This window comes from Theropithecus gelada, chromosome 9, assembly GCF_003255815.1.
Source record: "Theropithecus gelada isolate Dixy chromosome 9, Tgel_1.0, whole genome shotgun sequence".
Taxonomy (NCBI): domain Eukaryota; kingdom Metazoa; phylum Chordata; class Mammalia; order Primates; family Cercopithecidae; genus Theropithecus; species Theropithecus gelada.
In genome coordinates, this window is record NC_037677.1 from 127,643,099 (window position 1) to 127,668,536 (window position 25,438).

Sequence of the window (25,438 nt, forward strand, 5' to 3'; positions counted from 1 at the left end):
AGCTGAGGGGAGGGTCTGAGACCATCACCAGGCAGGCAGGACACCCACAAGCAGATCCTAGGAAGAGGTGAGGAGGCTCATTCCAGACTCAGGGCTCAGCTATGCAAAGACCCTAAGGTAGGAGCATCTAAGAATATTCCAGAGACAGTGGCAAGGAGGCCAGTGAGGGGAGGGTATGGGGGGCAGTGCTCAGAGGTCTTCGAGGGTCCAGGTCCTGACGTCTCCTCACCCATGGCAGGGCTGTGACCTTTCACTCCCAGGGACATGGGACCCCAGAGCCTCTGAAAGTGACACATCCTGGCCTCCGACTGCCCCGAGTCCTGACTTAGTGCTCGCTTCTCTGCTTGCCTGGCCAGGGGCCGTCCTGAGCCATGAAGTGCAGAGACAGCTCTGGGCAGCACCCGGGGAGCCAGGGCGGGAGTAGGTTCCTGCCCAGAGCTGCCTCTGGAGCATGTGGTTATTTCCGTCAGGACCCCACGGAGACGAGGCCCTGCCCCTGTCTTCTCAAACGCATTTCAGAAATGTTTTCCTGGACATCCAAGACTGCCCCATGGTTTCCTTGGTGGATTTTTGAAAATCATGCATTGTTCCAGGTAGGGCATGAGTGGGTGGAGGCCACCTGGAGGAAAGGATGCCTCACCAGGTGAAGCCATGACATCAGGCTGTCCTGGCAGTGGAGGCTCCTGGAGAGTGAGGGGACACTCTTCTGTCAATCACCGCAGCGTAGACCAAGGTGCAACTTTCCTTGCCTGGCTGATGCTACAAGATGATGCAAATCTGCACACACTGCCTGGTCCTTGGGTCAGGGTTTGACCGTCCCATAGATCTCTGGCCTCTGACAGGTCTCCAAGGCTGTAATTCCAGGGCCCACTGCCAGGCTCCTGAGCTGCGGGAGACCCACCTAAGACCCACTAGCATCCTATGCAGCCGAGCTCCAGATTCTACTTTCTAAAGGAACAGGGTTTCAGGGTCTCCAGCCTTCCTCTCTTAGCATGCAGGAGTCCCCGTCCCCCAGGCTGGCCCCACCCCAGCCTTTGTCTTGGCATCGCAGACCTTGCCCTTCTGAGCGATGTTTCCGGAATTTGTCCAGCATGGAATTATTGCCACATTTCTGTAAGCCTTCCGAATGAGTGGCCACTGAGTTCTACTCTCATTGAACAAAATTGCCAGAGAAATTTATAAAACAAGGTGACTTTTTGCAAGTGCACTACGGTTTTGACATTTTCAGCCCTACGCCATGCAGGAGCGGAGAGCAAGACTTCGAGACCCAAGCAAGGCTGGGCCCCCTGCTGGCTTGGCTCTTCGTTGCTGCCTGTCTGTGGATGTGCATTGCACTGGCCTCTACAGGCTTTACCTTCTTTATCGCCCAAATGACAACAACAACAACAAGAACAACAGGATCTGCATTGCAGGGTGAGCTGGGGAGGGAGTGCTGGGCGCTCATGAAATGCGTGGTCTCTGAGCTTGCAACCTGGGCTTTCCCACTGTGTGCTCTGTTCTCAAGCAAGTCGCTTCATTTCACCAACCCTCCATTTCTTCCTCTATAAAGTGGAAATAATAATAGTAGCAACCCCTTGGGATTTGCTTGTAAGAATTAAATGAAATAAGAAGAATCCCTTAAATCCACTGAGGGCTCACTGTGTCGAATCTTCTCCTCTTCAGCATCCCTCCATAACCTAATTTCATCACCAGCACAACCCCACTGTCCAGGTAGAAAAACTGACATAATGCATTTAAAATATTTAACACAATGGCTGGTCTAGTAATAGTTTTGATGACAATGATGGTGATGATGATACAGTGATGATGGTGATGAAGATGGTGGTGGTGATGATGGTGATGGTGATGATGACGGTGATGAAGATGATGGTGATGAAGATGGTGATGGTGATGATGGTGATGGTGATGATGACGGTGATGAAGATGATGGTGATGGTGATGATGACAGTGATGAAGATGATGGTGAAGATGGTGGTGGAGATGATGGTGATGGTGATGACGGTGATGAAGCTGATGGTGATGAAGATGATGATAATGGTGATGAAGATGGTGATGAAGATGATGATGGTGGTGGTGGTGATGATTTTTCACCTTCATCATCTCTGGCAGCTTCTGATCATCCACAGCCGTTCTCTCCAGGCTGGGTTCCAGCCCTCTGTTCATCTGGATGACATCTCATTTTTTTTTAATTTTATGGATGGGAAGAACCTGTTCTTTCTTCCAGCAAAGAGGGCTGGGAATTTATCATCAAAATACTGCCAGACTGTAAATCTGGTGTTAGACACAATGCGAAATTCTGCAGGAATCAAAGTTTCTATGAATCTTTTGCCTTATGGGGCCTCAGACATTCTAACGTGTGGTTGTAACAAATGGTCTTCAGATGAGACAAACTTTGAAAGATCTGTATTCTCTAGTTTTTTAGCCTCGACACTGTGCAGTGCAGAAGCGTGCCTCTGGCAGCTGTAAGGAAGATTGGCACATCAATCAGGGTGGGCTGCAGGCCCCTGGGTGAGACAGGAGCACAGGGGCATCGGTTCCGCCAGCTCTGCTCTGCTCACGTGGATGGTCGGGATTCACAGCCAATGATGGCATCGAGATGGATGCCTCCCCAGGATGGATCACGGCCACCAACAAAACCCTGGCTTTGGGGCTTGGTGCTGGCCCTGAGTAGGAACCTTGCAGGCAGCTGGGTGAACTCAGCTGGAGCAGCTGCTCCTCTGCCCTTACGCAGAGGTGACACTGCCCAGTGCACAGAGATGGGGCTCTGGGATGGGCAGGGATGCAAAATCTTCCTGGAGGAGCGATCGTGAGTTCCCAGCTGGGGTCTGGGCTGCCTGGCGTCTCCAGGGACCTGTGCCCCAGCCACAGGCTCACTGTTGGCCTGTCTGGCTTGGCCAGTTCCTGACTGCCTAGCACCCCTACTTCTGCCCTGTCCGCTTCACCCCTTCCGGGAATCACAAACCCATTTCTGGCTCTGCCTAAGGCCAGACAGGCCCCACCGTGGCTGGACAGCTCACTCCCAGTCTTCAGTGTGACCACACTCATCTGTCCCGTGTGCACTTGCTGTCCGTGTGGCTGTGGCACATGGGCCATGCTGGGGAGAGGGGGCAGAATGAGGAGAAATCAGGCCATGGGAGCTGTGGCCTCCTGGACCCTCCACTATGCTGAGAGGCAGGCTCACCAAGGCCTGGGAAGGGCTGAAGTCTCTGCCAGCTGAGGTTTATGAGCTACTCAGAAGGTGAAACATCTGCTGAAAAGGGTTTGCTGGTGGCCTCGTTCTGGCTGGGGGCAGAATCCCAGTGAGCGGCAAGCTCCAGGTCTCAGCTGCGGGAGGCGGGGCAGCTCCGTGCTGCAAGGCGGCCGCTCTGGCCTGAGCTCCTGCTTTGTGACGAGCTCTGCTGGGGACTGTGTTTTAGTACCAGCTTCAGTGCTGGCTGCCAGGCTTCCCCAGCAATTAATCAGGATGCCCCTGAGCCCCTCCCCAGGACGTGTTTCTGCACTTGTAACTTGTGCAGCCTCCTCATGTGAGAACTCACTGGTGGCTCCAGACAGGCAGCACCTACCTCCACCCAGGGCAGCACAGACACCAGGCCACGTCCTGTCCTTTGGCAGGTAGTTTGGTAACATTTGCAAAATTACCAAAGCTCTCAATCTGAGATCTTGGTCTCAGAGCTCTCAGAACTCTAGACGGGGCCAGACAAGAGCTGAGGGAGACAGTCAGGGCACCTTGGCTCTAGAATTTGGGGCATGGCTGACGGAGGCTGATTAATCACTGAAAAAGCAAACCCTCAGCAACAAAAACCTCTTTTCTTGTCTCTACTTGCTGCCTCCAGGTGTTGATTTTAGGTAACATTGAAGGAGACACATCAGCCCAGTCACATGCATCTCAGGACACAGGACTCTGAGGAATTCTGAGATTTAAAACAAAAACAAACGGCAGGAAACTAAATCCCACAAAGGCAGAAGGGAAGTGTTTTTATCTCCCCAAAGTCACAAAAGCTCACACCGGACTGTCAGAGCAACAGAACAAAAGGCCCATAGACAACATCTTCACATACTGCTGGGTGAAGAACCCCCAGGAACACCAGTGTGCGTGGCAAGTCCAGGCCAGGGCCCTGACAGAGACAGAGACAGAGACCGAGGCACGTCCCAGCCAGGCCCCGAGCACCAGCCAGCCCGCGACCCTGTCATGAGCAGCATTCCCAGGCCAAGGGGCAGCCCCCAGGCTTCTGCAGCTAAGAGGCTGATGGTAAGCAGAGGCAGACAAGAGCAGAAGCCTTCCAGGGTCCAAACCTCTTAGGAGCCCGGGTGGCCCAGGAAGTTCCAAACAGCTGGACCCTAGACACAGACTGGTGAACTCAGTACAGCAGCTGCCTCAACAGACAGAGATGCCAGGGAATGGAGGGGCAGGTCCAGATAGAGTGCAACGCAGAGCGAAGGGACAGGTCCCTAAAACACAGTCCCTGTCACAATCACAGACTCTAGGAGGGAGCCCCAGAACCACAGATCTGGAGACAGGTCCCCCAAAAACACAGCCCGTGTCTCAATAGCAGACTCTAGGATGGAGTCCCAGAGTCACAGACCTGGGATGCTGCCCGGGGCCACTGCGCTTATCACGGTCTCATCTAAACAGGGATGACAGAGAACCACCATGGTCCCACCCCATATACCACTACCAAGACCACCACCAAGAGGGACTGACGCTCAGAGAAACGTCCCCAGGTGGCAGAGGAACCGCAGGGAGGCACACCCAGACATTGAATGACAATTCAGCTGACTATTCAAAAAGGAGCTAAACATTAAAAGAAAAACATAGGTGTTACAAAATATCAGCATATGTCTTATTTTAAAATGAGTAAAAAAGAATATTGGTCAAAGACTTGAAAAACAGTCTGAGAAAATCTGGGAAATAATTAGAAATGAAAGGGGAAAAAGTGGAAATGAAGAATAAACTAGAAGGAACACAAGAGTGAATAAATGTCATAAATGACATCATAGGAGGAATAGAAGGTGAGAAGGGAAGAGGAAATCCAGAAAGAGCATAATGACGAAGCGTCAACAGCGTGCAAAGGAGGTGACCCAGGAGGAAGCTGAGGGAGAACCAAACAGTTCACAGGTGACTCCAAGCCACGAAACAGAAAAGACATGAAAGCAATTCAAGAAAATGCCCTGATGGAAGAAAGGCATCCACCTATATTTTTATAAGATACACCTTATATCTGGGAAAATGAACCAAGAATCACCAAGAGTTAGCTCTATCATTGTCTTCTAAAGGATAAAGATAGTAACTAAAATTGACTAAAACATCAACCATGTTTGCATCCAATTCACAGTAAGTTGGTCATCTTTCGAGGATACCAGGGAACCGATGGAGTATTTTGGAAATTGATATTTAAAGGAAAGAATCAACTGTTCATTGTGTGTTTTCAGTTTAAACAATACCTTGAGGGAGTCAATAGTTTATGAGGGTAAGTTCCTCTTTATGAAAGTAGGCAAGCTAGTAAATGTGAATAAAATGGCAGAATTAAGAGATGAGCACTCAGCAATCTCTAAGGAAGTCTTAGATCAAGATAAATCATCTGCTTGTATCATGTAAAGACAGACAAGTCGACATTACCTGCTTCATGATGGAAGGAGCTCAAAGCCACCATTAGTCCTAATCAAACCTGACCCTGATAAAGCTCGAATCTGACTGCAGATTTACCAAAAACACAGAGGACAGAAGAACACGCCCCTAAACCATGCCCCAGGCATGATCTATGTCCAAACCATTCTCCAGGGATGAAATGACTTATGTCCAAACGATGGGAAATGTACACTTGTAAAAAATCTGTCACTTCTTCAAAAACAAAAGAAGAAAATAAAAATGAAGCATAGAAGGGAACACACCAGCAGGTTAAAAGAGACTTAGGAGAGAAGCAGAGGGCAATACCCGAAACTGATTCAGTCCTGATATGAAAGCAAACCTCTAAGAGAAAATAAAACAGTCAAGAAAATTTAAACCATGACTGGGAGCCCATTTGATAATGTTAAGGAATTATTTCTGTTTTTAAAGATGTGACTATGTTACCATGCTTACATTTTTAACATCCTTGTATTTTAGTATTATAGAATATTTACAAATAAGATTTATATGATGTTGGGAGGAGTTTGTTTCAAACTAATCTAGAGGGGCATGGACTAAAGCAGAAAAACGCTGGCCTTGAGTTGATGCTGGGAAATGAATGCATGGAGGCGAACTGTGTTGTTCCAACTTTTATGTGGAACTTTTCCATAATAAAAAGTTAAAAGTAGGTAAAATAACTATTACTCCTTAATTGAGTATATTTGTTTTTTCATATATTTGTTGAGCCTTTTCAACCCAGTGTCAGGCAGCTAAGCACACACTGGGCCGTCTTACGCCATCTGTCTCTCCTATCACAATAGAACTGTTTGGCTTTGATGGAAATCACTCCGTCTCCTGGGATCTTTTGAACTGACGTAACCTGTTGTATTAGTCCATTCTCACACTGCTGTAAAGTACCACCTGAGACTGGGTAATTCACCAAGAAAGGAGGTTTAATGACTCACAGTTCCGCACGGTTCGGGAGACCTCAGGAAACTTTCAATCTTGGAGGAAGTTGAAGAGGAAGCAAGGCCTGTCTTCCATGGTGGCAGGAGAGAGAATGCGGTTGGGGGATATTTCCACAACTTTTAAACCCCCAAATCTTGTGAGAACTCACGCACTATCATGAGACAACCATACAGGAAACTGCCCCCATGATCCCATCGCCTCCCACAAGTCCCCTTCCCTGACACATGCTGTATTAGTCCGCTTTCACGCTGCTGAGAAAGACATACCTGAGACTGGGTAATTTATAAAGAAAAAGAGGTTGAATGGACTCACAGTTCCACGTGTCTGGGGAGGCCTCACAATCACGGTGGAAGACGAAAGACGCATCTTACATGGTGGCAGGCAAGAGAGAGTGTGCGTGTGGGAACTCTCCTTTATAAAACCATCAGATCTCATGAGACTTAGTCACTATCACGAGAACAGCCGGGGAAAGACCCGCCCTGGTGATTCAATGACCTCCCACTGGGTCCCTCTCCTGACACGTGCAAATTACCGGAGCTACAATTCAAGGTGAGATTTGGGTGGGGACACAGCCAAACCGTATCACATGGGGATTACAATTCCAGATGAGGGTTGGGTAGACAGCCAGAGGCAAACCACGTCACCCATGTCCCCCGCACATGACCATTTTCTCTTTGGCTTCTCCCACCCTGGCTGTCCTCTCAGGGCCCACGCCCCCGTGTCCCTCTGCCTGTCATCCTGTGATCTGCTCTGACCCTCTCTTCCTCCTCGTTCAAGTTGAGCGTTTCTTACCACAGAAGTGATGACCACACTGAAGAGTTAACCTGTCATTTCTCATAATACAGAACAAATACGTTCTCTCTCACGGGAGAGGAAACTACCTGAGATTTTGATAAATTTATACCTCCAAGTGGTGATAGAGTGAGCCAAATATTTGATAACCAGCCTTGTGAAGAAAGTACTGAGTTTTGGGGGAAACTGACTCCCCCATTCACTCGGTGATCTCTGGATCCCTGCAGGGATGGGCATCAACCCCCCGGCAAACCCTAATTACGTCACAAATACGGGGTAACTGAATTATATGAAAAGAGTACTGAAAACACGCCCATCCTCTGGAGGGAAGCAAATTGGTGGAGCGTTCCCGTGAGCACTCATGCAAGCTACACTGTGCATTTCACAAGCCTGTGGCCACAGCCACACAAAACAATCTGTTGACTTAAGAAAATATATTTCCACTTCAAAACACCGCAGCAATTCCAGAAATCACAGGTGTGATTCGAGCCCTGGTGTCCAGGTTTCTGATGCTCAGGCCCTCATTCTTGGGGGACGTTGGGAGACAATTGCAGTGATACCACTCAGCAGAGACCACCACCCTGTACACGTGAGGTCAGAGGGATAGAAGGCGACTGCGGACGGGATGCTCCCCAGAGCCCATTTGAAAGGGAGAGTTATAAAGTCAGAAGATCAAAGATCAAAGCAGGTCTGAACTATGAAAAGACCCGTTCATCAGAAACTGGCAGCACCTCCAGGCCCTGAGCAGAAAGGGGCCGAGTGGTCATGAGTCTATTTTCCAGTCCCAGGGAAGATGCATGGTCATTGCGAACACATCCCTCTAAATAGTAAATAACAAGCTATTTGAAATGACACTCACCATGTAGATTAGAATATTTCAGTAATTTGAATGCTTGTCATTGTGACATATTTCTCCTCCGAGAGAATTTCAGGAAAAGTTTCATGTGGACCTGAATCACTTTCACAATCGATTTAATTCCATCTGGGCATGAATGCCCAAAATGTGTATCGATTGCGCCAGGGTTCACAGGAAATGTGGGGAGTAGAGACCGGTGTCCAAAACAATCATCATCTCAGCTTATTTGCTTGTTTCTTAAACATCATAATCTGACTGCTGATGAATCACACGTTCCGGGAGAATTTTAGTGTTCTTTGATGAGGCAAAATTATGCTATCCTCACAAAAAGGGCAGGTCCAAATGGCCAGATTTCAGCAGGCCCCCTGGAGGCATGTTCTCTAACTATACGGGCCAGATTCTACGACATAGAAATACATAAAAGCAGTTAGGAGCTTGAGGAGTACGTGGACTTATTGACCCTAACCTTCCCAAAGAGGGATCAAAATGCCATGGTGATGCTGGTGGTTCACCCGGCCTGTGGCGATTCGCTCTGAACCGGGGGCGTGCAGGTTGGTGCTTCGGAAGAGCTTGGGGAAAACCTGCCCGATGGTGATGCTTCCAAACAGAGGGCGCGGCTTTGTAAACCGGTCTATGAACGAATGCCCAGGACGGGATGGGCGTGCTCAGTCCTCGGGCTGGCTGCAAAATGAACACCAAAGCGTTTTCCTCCCATACCTCAGAGCGGGCCGCAGCCTCCCCGAGAGTCTCCCTCTCTCATGGAATCTTCAAGGCTGGAACCAACGTGGAAATGAACAGCTGCCAAAACGGAGGCAGCTCCATGCAAAACCTCTGTGCGTGTTTCAAAGTTGGTTTTCAATGACAGAAATCATTCGGATGATTAAAACCAAAATTAGCGTTTCGATGTTGTTGAATGCCAGCTGTTGGGAACTGAGGCCAGACCCACGGGACGGGAAGTGCAGCCGGGTGAGGAGGAGGACAGCCCAACTGCTTCGGATCCCGCCATGCTTTTCCGACCACACAAGTTCAAAATTCATCAACTCATGGCCACATTCCATGTTTCCTGTGCCTCAGGAAGCTCGTCTTGTGTTTTAAATTAAGCACACATACCCAAAGACCAACGGAGACCAGTTTAGCTGAGGTCCACGTGTGATGGTGAAATCAGAGAGGCTGCACTGGGTCCTTTCCTGGAATCCTTGGCCCCCATCAGAGGTGCTCCTTGTCCATCCCCTGTGGCCCACACAACATCCTTTGGCCCCCAAAAGTGACTTTCTATGGAGGAGATTTGGGGTAGCAAGAAGACAGCTGCCCAGGAGATTTTGAGGAGGAGGCGTCCTCCCTCCACAGCCAGTGAGCCCCGGCCCTGCCACGTGCAGCCCTAGACCTCCACACATAGTGGTTCACAGGCTTCCATGTGCTGTGGGGCCAGGCGGCAGGACCCCTAGGGGAGGAGAGCTCCACCTCCTACCTGATCACCTCCCTGGCTTAGGGAAGACACTGTTCTTCTTCTTCGCATTGTTTCTGAAAATTCTGTGGTGTCTGCTTACTATAGAACCACACAGGTCTAGTTCTATGTGTTTTGTTCGTGGCTCCATGGGCACTCAGGAGACAGAAAAGTTCGCCCTGACCCCCTGGCTGCTGGGCCTGCTAGGCACCCCCAAGCCCAGCTCTTGCTCCCTCTTCCCCTCTCTTCCTTGCCATCCTTTCATCCTTTGCTAAAAAGTTGAAAGGACTGAAAAGGTGAGAATGGGCACAGGCTCTGAGTCAAGATTTTGTTTTACCTTCATTATGGCAAATATTTTTACTGCAAAAGTACATTTTTTAAAAGAGAAAACGCATATGGTGCTAAGATTCCTGACCACTTCATTTGGGTTCCTGTTGCAGGCCTAGGGTATCCCATGAGCAGGGCTGGTACAGGAGCCTGGTGCAGGATGAACGCACCTGTGGGCCGTGGCAGGACCCAGGGTCCAACGGAATGTCTGGGCATCATGGGGCCAATAACAGCCCAGCTCAGGAAGAGCCTGGGAAGCGCCCCTCATTGATTTGCCTTTCAGAGTCCTCCCCACCCTTCTCTGCCAAACATGGGGCCCAGCAACCACAGCATTCCTTGCATCTCCCTGTTCTGGGAGGGAACACACTTCCACATTCATCCCCTTATGTGAAACTTACAGGCAAGGCAGGGCAGACCAGCAGCCACACAGGAGGGGTTAAAGGGCAGGAGCCATCCCCTGGCTTGATGGAAAACAGGGATTCCCTACTTTGATGCATGGCAACTCCCAAAACCAAACCGTGACCAGCCGACTTGGAGGGAGACCCACTGGCCATGTGCACCCTGCAGGTACGCAGGCATCATCTCATCCAGCTGTCCCAAGGCCCACTGGGGCCTCTGCAAAGCCTCATCTTACATATGAGAAATCTGAGATCAGGGTTGGCTGACTTTGCCCAAAGTCATCAAGCAGGCAAGACATAGAGCTGCAGCACCAAGCCAGGGCTGCCTGACCCCTAAACTTAACCTCTGACACAGCACATGGCACCACCTACGCACTTGGCCCCCATGACCACTTCTACAGGACTCTGGAAACACAGCAGGGCTGAGCATGTGGGCACCTGGGTAGGCGGGGGGTGGCAGGCCCTGTGTACAGTGTCTGAAGTGCCCCAAGCTCTGAGATACCTGCTTCAGCAGGTGCCCAGGACACTGCTAAGACAGAGCCTGAGACCGCTTACCATCTGTCCAGTGGTTGAATGAGTTCTTTGCTCATAGTCAATGTGGTCAAAATGATGCCTTTTCTTTCTACATCACCTGAGTACCCAGTAGGGAAGGACCCGCTGGCGAAGGGAACGGCCACCTACCGGTTCCTCTTGGTTTTCACATCTGGGTCTTCCCTGCCGTCTTCAGAACTGGACCCATCGCTGTTGTCAGCTGAAAGAAAATCAGATGAACAGGGTTAGAGTTGTCAGCGCTCAGGGCTTTGGCACAACCACTTTCAAGCAGACTTATCTAGAAATTAAGACAACAGGCTTCTCTTAAAGATTGATGTGAAATCCTACAACGAGTTTCCTCTCGGCACACAAGCTTTCACATTTCAGCGGAACAGAAATCTGACTGTGCTGATCTGCAGAGTGGTTCTCTTTAGATACTGTCTGTTTAGCAGGTGCTGGGCCTTCCAGAGGGGCTGGAGGGTGGAGAATTACAGGTGGACCTCTGCTCAGCCTCCGGGCGAGGGCCCAGGATGAGCAAAGCTGTGTCATGTTCTTGAGACGGAACCATGAGACCGGGGCCACTTCTGTGGCCACTGCCCCAGGGAAGCGTGGGCCCCAGCAGTACCTCCAACAGGCCCATGCTCAGCTCCTCTCCATCCACTACAACAGATAACGAGATTCCCCTACCCTGCATGCAGCCGTGCCTCACTATAGATGCCCATCTACTTCCAAAAGCCAAATCGATTTTGAAGACATGGTCCCCTATTTCCATTCTGAGGCGGTCAGCCCTGTAAATGTTTGATGAGTTTTGGAATGAAAAAGTAAAAATGTGCTTTGGTGTTTCCTATGGGTCTCCGGGAGGGAAGAGGAAAGATGATGGTGTCATCGCTTCTTCCCTGACAGGTGGAGTGACTTCCACACACGCCGAGCACCACAACGGCCTCCCACCTGCTTCTCATTCTGTGTCTACCTCTGGCTCATTCCGCCCCTCCCACTTTGGGTGGCCAACTGAGCTGGGCTGGGCTGGGCTGGGCAGAGCGTTCCACCATCTTCCCAGCCAGCCTTGGGCCACCTTCCCAGTGACTGCGGAGCCTGCACTTCCTTCCTGGGAGGGTCTGCAATGAAAACAGTGCTCAGCTTAGGACGAGCGCAGAGTTGATGAGAAAAGACATCAATTTCAACAACTGCACGGGTCTCTGCATATTTTCTTTCCATAAAACCCTACAATTCCCCCCACACCTGTTTTTAGAATCCCAATAATAGCTCTGTTACCAGCTCACAGTTCAAATCTATTTACAGGCTTGTTTTCAATGTGCAGCGTGGGGCCCGTGGTAAGAGGAGAGGGTCAGGCTCTGGAAGCCCCGGCTCGCCGCAGTCATGCTGCATCATCCTTGGGGGCCTCTGCCACCTGAGCTTCCCAGGCAGCTCATGGCCGCCCCTGCCCACATAAGCCACAGGACCACAGAGGCTGCCTTAGAAGGACCGAGGTACGGCATGTCTGCCCTGCACCTTCCAGCAAGGCCGCAGTGTCCATCATGCACACCCTGTGTGGATGTTCCACCCTTCTGAAAGGATGCAGGCCTCGGGGGAAGGAATTCCCGTGGGCAGTGCAGAGGAGGGGATGAGCAGAACTTGGCCCTGGGAGGGCGGAGGAGCCACAGCCCAGGCGGAGCTTCCTGACTTTTCAGCAGCTCCTGGTTCTGAACCTGGCAGCGCTGACTCCAGGGCTGGATTGCTCTGCCCTGGGAGCCACCCTGTGCCCTGGCCCTGACCCTGGCAGCACTGACTCCAGGGCTGGATTCCTCTGCCCTAGGGGCCGCCCTGCACCCTGCAGGTGTCTCTCAGCCTCCCTGATCCCTGTCCCTCCCCACCATGCTAATGAAAATGCCTCCAGAACTTCCCAAATGTCCACAGGGGTAAATTTGTCCTTCCCAGTCGAGAGCCACTGGTCTAGAGCCAAGATCATTGATGACAACGGGGGGGCCATGGAAGGGAAGAGAGGACACTGGAGGGCATCCACTTCCTCCTCTCTGGCTGCCTTCTGCGTGTGCTCCACAGCCCAACACAGCCCTCCAGGCCAGGACCCCAAAGGACACACTTTATGCTCCCTGCTTCCCAAGCTGCACTTGTGCCAAGCCCAGCACTTCCAGGCATTTCTGGTTTTTTCTGAGACGGAGTCTCGCTCTGCCCAGCTTCAGGATGAGGGCCTGCTGTAAGCACTTCTATGTCATGTTCTTGAGAGGAAACCGCGAGGCTGGGGCCACCTCCGTGGCCACTGCCCCAGGGAGGGGTGGCCCCCAGCAGCCCCTCCCCCAGGCCCACACTCAGCGGCTCTCCATGTTCAGTCTGTCACCCAGGCTGGAGTGTAGTGGTGCGATCTCAGCTCACTGCAACCTCTGCTTCCCGGGCTCAAGCAATTCTCCTGCCTCAGCCTCCCAAGCAGCTGGAATCATAGGCACCTGCCACCACACCAGGCTAATTTTCGCGTTTTTAGTAGAGACAGGGTTTTACCATATTGACCAGGTTGGTCTAGAACTCCTGACCCCAAGTGATTCACCTCCCTCGACCTTCCATAATGCTGGGATCATAGGCATGAGCCACCATGCCGGGCCACCTGCAGGCATTTCTACTTCCTGGCTGTGGGAACCTGCTCTGCCCATTCAAACTGAGGACACTGGCCAGGCACAGTGGCTCACGTCGGTAATCCCAGCACTTTGGGAGGCCGAGGTGGGTGGATCACAAGGTCAGGAGTTCGAGACCAGCCTGGCCAACATGGTGAAACCTCGTTTCTACTAAAAATACAAAAATTAGCTGGGCGTGGTGGCAGATGCCTGTAATTCCAGCTAGTCAGGAGGCTGAGGCAGGAGAATCGCTTGAAAACACAAAGCAGAGGTTGCAGTGAGCCGAGATTGTGCCACTGCACTCCAGCCTGGGCGAAAGATCAAAACACACCCCACTTCCTGCCTCAGCCTCTGCACCCCAACACCCTCCAAGGAAATGCAGGACTCCTCTCCTGTGTCCCCGAGTCCTCTCCCCCTGGGGCGCTGGGTCCTGGGCTGTCACTGTGCCCTCCTGGTTTTCCCTCCCTGGTGCTCTGGCTTCTCCCTGGTCCCTCCTGGTCATTCCCACCTGGGTCACTGGGCCTTCTGGTTGTCTCGTCCAGAGGCTCCGGGGCCTCACAGAGGCTCTCTCAGCTCCCCCGGACCCTCCGCCTGACTGCCTTTCTGCACCTCGTGGTGTTTGAAATCTTCCAAGGTGTGCCTCCTGCCTGCTGTGTCCAGGGGAGGGAACATTCCAGCTCTGCCTGGAAGAAGACCTGGGAGCGGCACCTCCCCTCCACCCACACCAGAACGTACCCAGGGAGGCCACGGGGGAAACAGCCACATTTCTTAAAACTTAAAAAATGAGGTCATACAATTACATGCATATTATTTAAAGTACATGTGTATAATATTGGTAATTTTTTAGGGTTTTAAACACTGGTTTGTTTTGAATAGTTTCAACATGGGCATAGCTTTCCTAATTACGATCCAGACTCATAAATAAAAGTATGTATAAATTTAACAGACTTAAAGAATACAAAACCAGAGGAGTTGCCGTGCACAACGGCGGCGTAGCAAGCTCTCTGGTTGGGTCTCCACCAAGACTGCCGTCAAGCTGGAGGGGGATTGGAAGCAAGTATTTCAGCTCTCTGGAAGCAGATCAGACACTTATAAAAGATAGGACTGGTGTAACAATAGTGCTAGAGGCTGGGCGCGGTGGCTCACTCCTGTAATCCTAGCACGTTGGGAGGCTGAGGTGGGTGGATCACCTGAGGTCAGGAGTTTGAGACCAGCCTGGCCAACATGGCGAAACCCTGTCTCTACTAAAAATACAAAAATTAGCCGGGTGTGGTGGCACATGCCTGTAATCTCAGCTACTCAGGAGGCTGAAGCAGGAGAATTGCTTGAACCCGGGAGGCAGAAGTTGTAGTGAGCCAAGATTGTACCACTGCATTCCAGCCTAGGCAACAGAGCGAAACTGTGTCTCAAAAAAATAAAAAAATAAAGAAAAATAAAAGAATAGCACTAGAGAGGCTACCATTCTCAGTTGACTGCAAAGACAAGGGAACTGAAGCTTCAGTCACCACACACGATGAAGAATACACAGTTCAAGGCCATCACTTTGGAAAAGGCACACTTGGATGGCTCCAGCCTGCACAAGCCCACGTCAGTGATCTCTGGGAAGTGGGAGAATCCGATTTCCACCAAAGCTGCCCCATTACAATGCCTAGCATATCTACTTTTCAACCAAAAACTCAAAAGCATGCAAAACCAGGAAAGTAGGGCCAATTCACCTGATAAAAAATATTTGACAGAAATCATCCCTGAACAAGTCTACGCGTAAAAAGTATCTCGAATGGAGTTAACCATACACGTTACAACTATAAAAGTTGTTGAAGAAAACGTAAGGGGAAAATCTTTGTGACAATGCTTAATCATTGCAGAGTTTCTGCTATGGGTGAGGAAACAGTTGTAGAAATCAGTAGTGTTGACAGCTACATAGCATTGTGAACATACCTAATGCCACTGAATTGTACACTTACAAATGGTTAAATGGTCAACTTCATGATATGTATATTTTACCACAACGAGAAAAAAAAATCAAGGACAACTTGTTCTATGGCAAAAAAAAAAAAAACAATAATAAATAAATCAAAAGACCAGGAAAAATATTGTGATACTATTGTAGCCAAACACTGATAGCCTTGATTTTCAAGTCCAAATAACTCAATAGGAAAGATAAGGAACACAAACACAAAACGAATGGCCAACAAACCTGTGAAAAACGGTTCAATTTCACTCAAAATTAAAGCAATGCCAACTGAAACAAAGAATGGCTTTAAGAATTAAGTCTGATGTTCTACAGTGCTAAGGAGATTATGTAGAATCTATCAGTACAAGTGTGAATTGATCAATCTCTTTGGGAGAAGATTTGGCAATACCTGCCCAAAATCTAAAATGCATGTACCTTCTGAGACAACAATTCTAATAATGTGAAATTACACAATCAATATGTTTGCAGAAACGCTCCTAAGGTAAATACCTAGGTACAAAGATGTTCTTTCCAGCACTGTGTGTGTGAGCACAAAGCAGATGACCCAGACTTCCATCCAAGAGGAGGCTCTGAGGAAGTCATCATGCGTCCAGACAGGGCGAAGGTGGGGGCACAGGAGATGGATAGGAGAGAAAAGCAAGGCATTGGAGGGAGAGGGAACAGGGTGCAGGAGACAGGGAGGCTCTGGGTCTGAAGGATAGCCAAGACGTGTTACAGGTGCGGTGCAGACAGCATGCAGCAGTGGGTCAATCTCTAACATGCTTATTAATGCACACACACCAGTATCTATGTATTTTTAAAATGTGTTGTTTTTTATGCATTTGCCAGCAAGGCTATGCATATGTGCGTGTGTGTCTGTGTGTCTGTGTGTGTGTGTATCTGTGTGTATGTGTCTGTGTATGTGTCTGTGTGTATGTGTACGTGTGTGTTTCTGTTTCTGTATGTATATGTGTGTGTCCGTGTGTGTCCATGTGCTTGTGTGTGTGTGTCTGTGTGTGTGTATGTGTGTGTATCTGTATGCATTTGTGTGTGTCTCTGTGTATGTGTCTGTGTGTGTATATATGGTTTGTGTGTGTGTCTGAGTGTGTTTGTAAGTCACTGAGTTCAGGGAGTGTGGCTGGTTGCATCAGGTAGTAAAAGTCCTGAGTCTCTGAGCCAAATGTTTTCCTTTCTGTGAGTGGTGGGGAATATACCTAATTTTATCAGTCTTGTTAGAGATGGTAGGCACAATCTTTGGTAGAACTTACTATGGAATCATAGGAGCCGAATGTTGGTGCGTAAGGCAAATTTGCATTCAGATGGGATCCTTGGCACACCTAAACTTCCCACTCATCACATTTCTTTCATACACAGACTGCACCCTACAAATACAGAGAACTACAGTTTTGGTATCTGTGGGTGCCTGGCTGGACCTGCTGGTGGACCCAGCCCCTGCACAGCCAGGCCTCTCACCTCCGGTGCAGGTGACACTCCCACCCCTGCTCCTGGCAGGGGCTCAGCCCCACAGGGCCCTGCTGCTGAGTGGCCCTGGGCTTTGTGCTCTGCCCTCTCTGATGGGGCCTCCTCCTCTGCATCCTGTCCAATGCTCTACCCTGCTTGCTCGGATCCTGAGTCCTGAGGAGGATGGGGCTTGGTAGGTTGGAAGGTGGTGTCATCCTCCCTCTCCAGGCAGTTGTGCTCAATCCTGTGAGCTGGATGCAAACCCCAGGTCACGCGTTAACCTCGGGTCCCCCCCATCTAGGCAGCACTCAGGCTTGGCATCTTCGTGGAAAAGTCAGTGCTCTCCCAGGACTGTGGCTTTCCTGGGCACAAAGAGGGGCACAGTCCTCCTGCATGGTCCAGGACCCCAGAGAGCACCTTGCAGGGGCTGGGCCAGAACTCATCTACAGGCAGGCAGCTGTGCGAGGGGTGCCCAGGAGGCAGCTGTGCGAGGGGTGCCCAGGAGGCAAACAGGGCGGGCACCGGGATGAGATACAGAGCAGGAGCCCTTGGCGGAGAGGGCAAGGCACAAGGCTCAGGGCAGCAGGGTCTTGTGGGGATGAGCTCCTGCCAGGAGAGGTGGTGGGGGTACCGCCTGTGCTGAGGGGCGAGAGGCTGGCTGTGCAGGGGCCAGGTTGGATCCGCCCCACTCCACCAGCAGGTCCAGCCAGGTGCCCGCAGATGCCAAAACTGGACTTCTCTGTATTCCTGGATTACATCCTGCATATGAGAGAAATGTGATGGGTGTGAAGTTTAGGGATAGAAAGAGCCGTGGCAGAGCTGCAACTACCCTGATTAGGAGACGGACCTGACGTGGTCACTTTGCTTTGCTAGGCCTGGGCTCCCAGCTGAAACTCAGGGAGGACATTCTGGATTTGGTCAATAATGGGGACCTCTCCGTGGCCATTTGGAAATGCCACAGCACAGGTGCCGTGGTCACAGCAGGGCTTCTCCGAGCCTTCCACGCCTTGAGGCTCACTGTCCCCAGACAGCCCCAGACAGCCACCCTCCACCGCTCTCAGCTCAGCCACAAGCACACCTTCTTCTTCCCGCCTTAGAGCTCAAAACACACCCTTTACCTCCCCTCCCCACCTCCTGGGGTCCAGTGTGAGTGACCATGCCTCAGGGAAAAGCCCCTGGCTGGTGCGCTGGGTCACCCCACTCCACCCATCCATTGTTGCTTGTTTCTCTTCCCCAGTATGCAAGATGTGGCGCTCCCTGCCCAACATCTGCTCATCTTTGGTGTCCTGTGTCCAGTCCAGTGCTTGGCCAGTCACCAGTCCCTAAATAAAGGACTGGTTCAGAAGAAAATGAACTTCCTCTCTTCCCTCCCTTCTCTTGCTCCCTTCCCTCTTTCCTTTCCTTTCTTCCTTTCCTACTTCCCCTCCCTTCCCTTTCCTTCCTTTGCTCCTGGCCCCGGAGGTGGGTGGTGGTTTCATGTCTTAGGTCCTGGGGAAACTACTCTGAAAAATGCTGTTCTAGCGTCTGTCCTTCTCCACCGAATCCACTGGTGCATCCAGGAGCCTGGCTCGGCCCCTGCCCTGCCCACCTGGCCTCCCGGAGCCTGGCTCAGCCCCTGCCCTGCCCACCTGGCCTCCCGGAGCCTGGCTCGGCCCCTGCCCTGCCCACCTGGCCTCCCGGAGCCTGGCTCGGCCCCTGCCCTGCCCACCTGGCCTCCCGGCTGAGGCCAAACACAGCAAGCTGAGGGGTGAGTATGATCAGAGCATCCTAGAGACTCCCCCAGCTCACTCCTTCCCTTGCACCGGCTGCCCTGCGAGCTCCACCCTCACACTCAACTTCCTGCACGGTCAACTCGGGATTCTGCAAGGAAGAGACACCTGTCGCAGCTCATCTGCTTCATCTTGGCATCATGTTACAGAGACTAAACAAAGTGGGCACTAAAATGGAGCTTAGCAAACAAGCCACCTGGTTCATTCATTGTTCAAAGAGGAGGCTGAGGGCCTGGAGGCCAGCAGAGGGTGCCGTGACATGAAGGCCAGGATTCCTCCCAGAGAGCCTGAGGCAGGTGGGTTCCAGGTGGGCAGAGCCTCCCACATTCCCCAGATCCTCATGGACAGAACCACACTAGCTCACCACCCTCCAGGGCTCTGGCATTTGTGTTTTCAGCAGCCCTGGGTCCCCCCAAGTGCCCCAGCCACCTGGGGCCCTGGATGTCATAGATCCAGTGTGCGCTGTCTTCTCGGACAAACAACGCTGGGGAAAGTGACCCATTCACGAGTCACAGCTGTGTTTACTCACCGGACAATTTTACATCCTACTCGGTGAAATGAATGTCATTGTCAATTTACATTGGTCTTGAATATAAATGTCTAAAGTGTTTATAGAGCAATTAAGTCCAGTGAAGTTCATGTCATCTGCCTGCAGGCTAGGGAGGGACAGTGTTGAGTGCACAGCTGCTGTAGCTGCTGCCTGGTGAGCTGGCACAAAAAGTCACCTGTGTCCATCACAGGCTCATGGGGGCCTGGCCAGGCTGCCCTCAGGCCTGGCATCAGACTCGCCAGGGTGCAAATCCCCATTCCCCACTCAGTAGAGGTGTGACCCTGGGCAAGTTAACTAAGCTGCTTTTTGAAATTCCCTCTTCTGTAAAGCAGGCATGGGTCACAGATTAACGCCTCCCACCAATGCCCACATCTGAATCCTAGAAGGTGTGCATACCCTGGGCTGCCTGGAAAAGTCGATGGAGGTTGCTCAACAGCTCCCCTTGAGGTGGGAGACCATCCTGTATCATCCAGGTGGCCCCACAGACCACAGGGACCCTTCAGAGTGGAAGCGGGAGGCAGAAGAGCCAGAGCCAGAGAGAGAGGAGAGAGGCATGAAGATGGATGAGGGGCCAGGAGTCAAGGAAATCTCCACCGAATCTCCTGGAAAGACACAGCCCTGCCGATGCCAGTGAAGCCTCTGCTTGATGTCTGCCTCCAGAACTGTAAGATCATCACCTTGTGTGACTTTTAGCCCTGTGGTGGTCATTTGTTACAGCAGCAAGGGGTCTCCAATGCTGATGGCATCTGCTGCGTGGGACTGAGGAGGGGAGTCAATGGAACCAAGTGTGGGGGTTGCACACACCCAGGGTCCCACCCGGTGGTCCCTCCCCTCCCCAGGGCAGTGAGAAGGCCCCTCTTCACTTCTTACCCCAGGGTTCCCGGTCCTCCTCCACCCCTGGGAGGCACTAACAGGAGACAGCCAGGCAGAAGGAGAGGCCGGGGTTTGGATTCCCTCTCCCTCCCCCACCTCTCCTTCCTCCACCCCAGACGAAGAACCCAAGGGCCCCAGCTCCAACACTTCCCACCAGGCTGCACCAAATGTCCCAGTAAAGTGACAGGTGGCCCCCATGGCCAGGGCAGGCAGAGCAGGCCAAGGTGGCCGGGCTGCAGGTGCACAGCCAGATGGCAGGGGAGTTTCTGCCGTCTCTAGCAAGAGAGGGTTCGGCTGCTGCAGGCGAAGACAGTGAGAGAACCGCGCCTCTGATAGGCCTGTGAAATGTGGGCACAGGTGGGAAAGCAACCGCCAGCACCCTCCCAACTGAAGTGTCGGTAAGATCCCCGAGAATGGCATGGCATGGAACGGATGGGGGTGAGGGTGAAGCCTGGCACTTCTCATTTTCCTCCAGTTCTACTGGCATTTATTCTCAACTAACAGCACAGTTACTACAGCGATAAAAAATCTGGATGCTCTGCAAGGTAATTAGAAAATAATTCCAGACTTCGCTCGAATCCTTCAGCAGTGCTCACAGAATGAAAAAGCGGCCTTTTCCCTTATCTGCGGAATGACGAACGTCTCAGCACTTCTGGCGGTGCTGCATCCTGCATCCCACAGCTGCCCGGCACTGTGAGCCACAACTTCCACGTCTCACACCCCCACTGAACACACACACACACACAGACACACACGCTCACACGCACACACAGACACACACGCTCACACGCACACGCAGACACACACGCTCACATGCACACACGCTCACACGCACACACAGACACACACGCTCACACACACACACACGCTCACACACAGACACACACGCTCACACGCACATACAGACACACACGCTCACATGCACACACACACACGCTCACACGCACACACAGACAGACACGCTCACACGCACACGCAGACACACACGCTCACACACACGCACACACACACACGCTCACACACACAGACACACACGCTCACACGCACACACGCACACACACACGCTCACACGCACACACAGACACGCTCACGCAGACACACACGCTCACACACACACAGACACACACGCTCACACACACACGCCCCTGAGACCTAAGAGCAGTTAAATGTGGCAGCCATTTTACAAAGTTCTTCTATTTCATTTGCCTCTTGAAAAGTAATGGGTGTCGACTGAAAGCGTAATTGTCCCATTTCAGACTTCAAATAGGTATGGATATATTCACATCGACAATGACTGATAGTTGAACAAAATGTGAAAAACAAAACTCTCCACCCAGAGCCATCTCCCCCAGAGCTTGTTTTCATCATCAGGGTTAAATATCGGACGAGCCGCGATGAACGTCGGCCAGGGAGAATGCCAGTCACTCCTGATGGCTGCAGGCCATCAACTCTGCTCCCTGATCACTAATTAACCCTCCAGAAACACCTCCTGTCCTAATTGTTTCGCTGCAAAGCTCTCTGAGTGCATTTTAGGGAATTAGAAGTTGTGCTCTTAAACATCAATTCTACCTCTGGCAACCGGAAGTCGAGAATCGAAGTCATTTGCATATCCTTAAGATTCAGGTTAAAAAAAAAAAAAAGACTGGTTGAAGACAAATCTCTTCCTCTCTTTATGTGAGGAGGGAAGTAAGATTAAAAATCGTTTTATAACTACATGTAATTTTGTAATCACATGTCTGTCTAAGTAGAGTACTTAGGTCTACCATAATAAAATGGGTATCAGACAAAACACCATAACATGCTAAATCTAAATTAATCAGGTATTTCTGGTTGTTAAACCTTAACTCTCTACTTTTCAGAGTGTAACATGAGATTCTTGTTAAAAGAAGGAAACGGAGCATGGAGCTCTGAGCCAGGTAATCCAGGCCCCTGTCGTCTACCCACAGTCCTGGCGAGCCCTGAGACAGCAGGTGGCCCAGTGGGGGCGTTTGCAGACGCCTCCCTACCTCTTTTCAGACCTGACCTGATTTGGTCCAAACAAAAGAAATGAGAGAGCAGCTATGCATTGCCTTTAATAAGTTCATTTCTTTCTCCTTACTACCAATTCTTTTGGGGAAGAAAGAAACAGCACCCAATTATCTACAAGAACACAAGCTAAAGAAAGGACTGAGGAATCTGCCAGCGTGATCTGCCTTTGCCAAGCAAATAAAATCATCATTAGGACAAACTGTGCCTCAGTGTTTCTCGTGGGGCCTGAGGATGTCATGATTTCCCAACTCGTGCACCATCCTCTGGTCCATGAGTAGGAACCTTGAGAGGGTGCTTTCTGTAATGATTTTAAAGCACTCTTTCAGGACGTACAAGGCCCCCTTTTAATAATGAATGTGGCCTGATCAAAGGAGGAAACACAATCGCCAAATTCAATCTTCACTGTCCCTAAATACAGCAACATTTTACAGATTCAATTCCATATGCACCTTGGAGATTTTTCTTTTCCCAACACGCTGATTCAGTCTCTGGAGAATGCTGTTACTATTTTAAGTGGAGTAAACATTTTAAACGTGAGATGTTTCAATCTTAAAAGACTATCACCATGTCTCTTACTATGGTTAAAAATGCTGATAAAACTTTTATCATACTGTCTTCTAAAGCTTCAGTCAAATACCTGTGGATTTGACACGAAGTGTGAATTGCCGTCATCTAGTATTAGCCTTCAATGATGTGTAATTAAAAATGCCACTATGAACCCAGTAGAATTCCACACAAAACTAAAACAAAGAGCCAAGCTCCCATTTCACCGGGCTGGCCTTGCAGCCAGGCGTCTCTGCCTCTCAAGTTGGCGGAGAGCTCCTGCTCTCAAACATCTCCAGTGGAGTCAAGACTGTTTGAATCCACATGCTGCGGGAGGAGGGCTTTCCCTGAGCAGCAGCTAATAAAATATGTATTAGATCTAATCGGAAAAGATCCTTTGTGAAAATGCTAAAAGTTCCTCTCTGTTTCTTGGCAAAACAAGATTTACAGGCATTGTCAGAAACAACTGCCTCTCCAAGCATCCCATTCCTCTACGGCTGAAGAGAGTCTCTTCCCCCGTCCGTGACCAGGGTTTTATCAAATTGAGGCATCCATCCAAACACAACAGCAGATCGATGTGGTGCAAAGGTCTAAAGTGAATGTAAGGTGGAAGAAAATACACTCCCATCTGTGTACATCTGGTCTCTCAAGGGGCGTTCATAAGACATTTGGAACAAGAATAAAATGCTGGGTAACAGTGATGCTGGATGGAAGCTTTGAGGGGCTGATGGAATGAATGGCTCTCTCTGCATTAATCACCTTACGTGATGCAAAAAGACAGTCAGAGCCGACCGCTTGGAAGGATCAAGGTTTCTGCAGGAAGTGCCATAAAAACTTGATTACTAAACTCTGCAGTTGTGCACAGGATTCCTTAATAGTCAATTTTCAACATAACCAAGAAGAAACATGCTTTCACTTTACATTCATTAGAAGTAAGCAGCTTAAACACTTCAAAGGAGATGTAAATAACCCAGTGCTTAGTTACTTGCTGGTGCCTCCAGCTTGCGTTTGTGGGGCGGGTCCTCAATGATCCTGTTGAGGTCTCCGCGGTCCTTCAGGTCCATGGGCTTCTCCCAGACAGACAGGTGCATCGTTGGGTTGAAGAAGAAAACTCGGTCATCGCCCGTCCAGACCACACACCTGTTCGAGTGGAAAAACACATCTCAGTGGCTCTCAGAGACACTTAATTAGAAAGTCATTAGCATGAACTCTCACTGAAAAAGCCCCTCAGGACTGCAATCCACGCATTTGCAAAGCTTGTTTACGGACAGTATGAATGCTAAAGACAAAGCCTGCCTTTTTAGGGGGCCTTATGGATCTGATTCATTTGATTAACAGGTAGACATTCTTATCACCAGCCTTAGACCAGGAAGAACATCAACATTCAGAGAAACCAAGCAGCTCATGAAGGTCACATGCAGGCAGAGCTCTCTGCAGCCCACCAGCTGTCTCAGCCTCAGCGAAATTCCATTTCAGATGCAGAGCACTCTGGGGCACCTCTGGCCCCAGTTCTGGCAATGGAGTAATTTGGAGAGTGGCTCCCTACACTTCCCCAGTCGAGCTCTGCATGGCCGTCAAGCAATGCGCGCGGCCACAGCTCATTACCCTCCCACAGCGGCAGAATTAAAAGGGCTGCTTTCATTAGCAACCACAGCCCCGGTGTCCTGCTCATTTGTGGATGAGCAAATAATGAAGATTTGTATTTTCATAGATGGAAATTGAAGATATCTAAAAGGAATCATGTGCCATTTTTAAACCCCTTATCTGTGAAAGGTTATCAGAAAAGATTAAAAAGAAAAAAAATGAAAGGAAGAAAAATAATGAGAGGGAAGGAAAGGAGAAAAGTCCCTCCCTAAGGAATGTGGGGCCCGGAGCCTGCAGCATGGAGGTACATGGAAGATTCTGCGCTCTGACACTCTGGCCCCGCACTGTCCCCAAGAGATAAAGGCCAGCAAGGCCGGCTTGGGCTCTGGGTTTATCCCTTAAGTGGTATCAGGGTGCTGTAGAGATTGAGGTCTGCGCTGGCACCAAGGTCCGGTCTAGGTGTGGACCCCCCGGGAGGTTCCCCTGGGGCAAGCTCCCTCCCCTCTCTGGGCCTCAGCTTCCTGCAGTGCCCTCAGAAGGTCCCTCTGGCTCCACAAGCCTCCTGGGACTTTTCAAATGTGGAGGAATGAATGGGTGAGAACACCCATGTACCCACCTCTAGCTATTGACTTCCCTCTGAGGGAGGCCCCCGACCTGCTGGGGTACTGTTGGGCACTGCCTGGGTCCCCAGTAGCCCACTCACGCCTCACTCCGGCCAGCCTTGCGCAGGTTGTGGAGGAGCTATGGATCCGTGTCAACAGAAGCCACTCTGTTCTGCGTGGAGAAAATTACTCCACACTTCACTCAGCCAGGCACGTTCCATGGGCCAGGCATAGGGCTCAGGGCCTGCGGCCCTGCATGTTGGCAACCCTGGGCAGACCAGGACCCTCCCCAGAAATGGCCCTGAGAAGATGTGCCGGGTCTACTACTCAGCCCAGCCACGTTCATGAGTGTGGGAGCCAAAATGATGGCCCCAAAGATGTCCACGTCCTGATCCCCAGAACAGGTGTGCATCACCTTCCATGGCAAAAGGTCTGTGCAGATGGGATTAGGATCCTGAGGTGGGGGAATAGCCTGGGTCATTCAGGTGGCCCCAAGTGTAATCACAAGGGTCCTTCTAAGAGGAAGGCGGG

The 25,438-nt window shown here is 50.7% G+C and overlaps 1 protein-coding gene across 1 annotated transcript in view; it reads right to left on the minus strand.

Annotated features, from left to right (window-relative positions):
* Nucleotides 1-25,438, minus strand: part of TCERG1L (transcription elongation regulator 1 like) — a 231,350-nt gene that overhangs the window by 31,435 nt on the left and 174,477 nt on the right. The window contains exons 7-8 of the mRNA XM_025397033.1: nucleotides 23,707-23,861; nucleotides 11,073-11,142 (exon numbers count right to left, since the gene is read on the minus strand). Of these exons, the coding sequence (XP_025252818.1) occupies nucleotides 11,073-11,142; nucleotides 23,707-23,861 (225 nt within the window). The remainder of the gene's footprint in view (nucleotides 1-11,072; nucleotides 11,143-23,706; nucleotides 23,862-25,438) is intronic.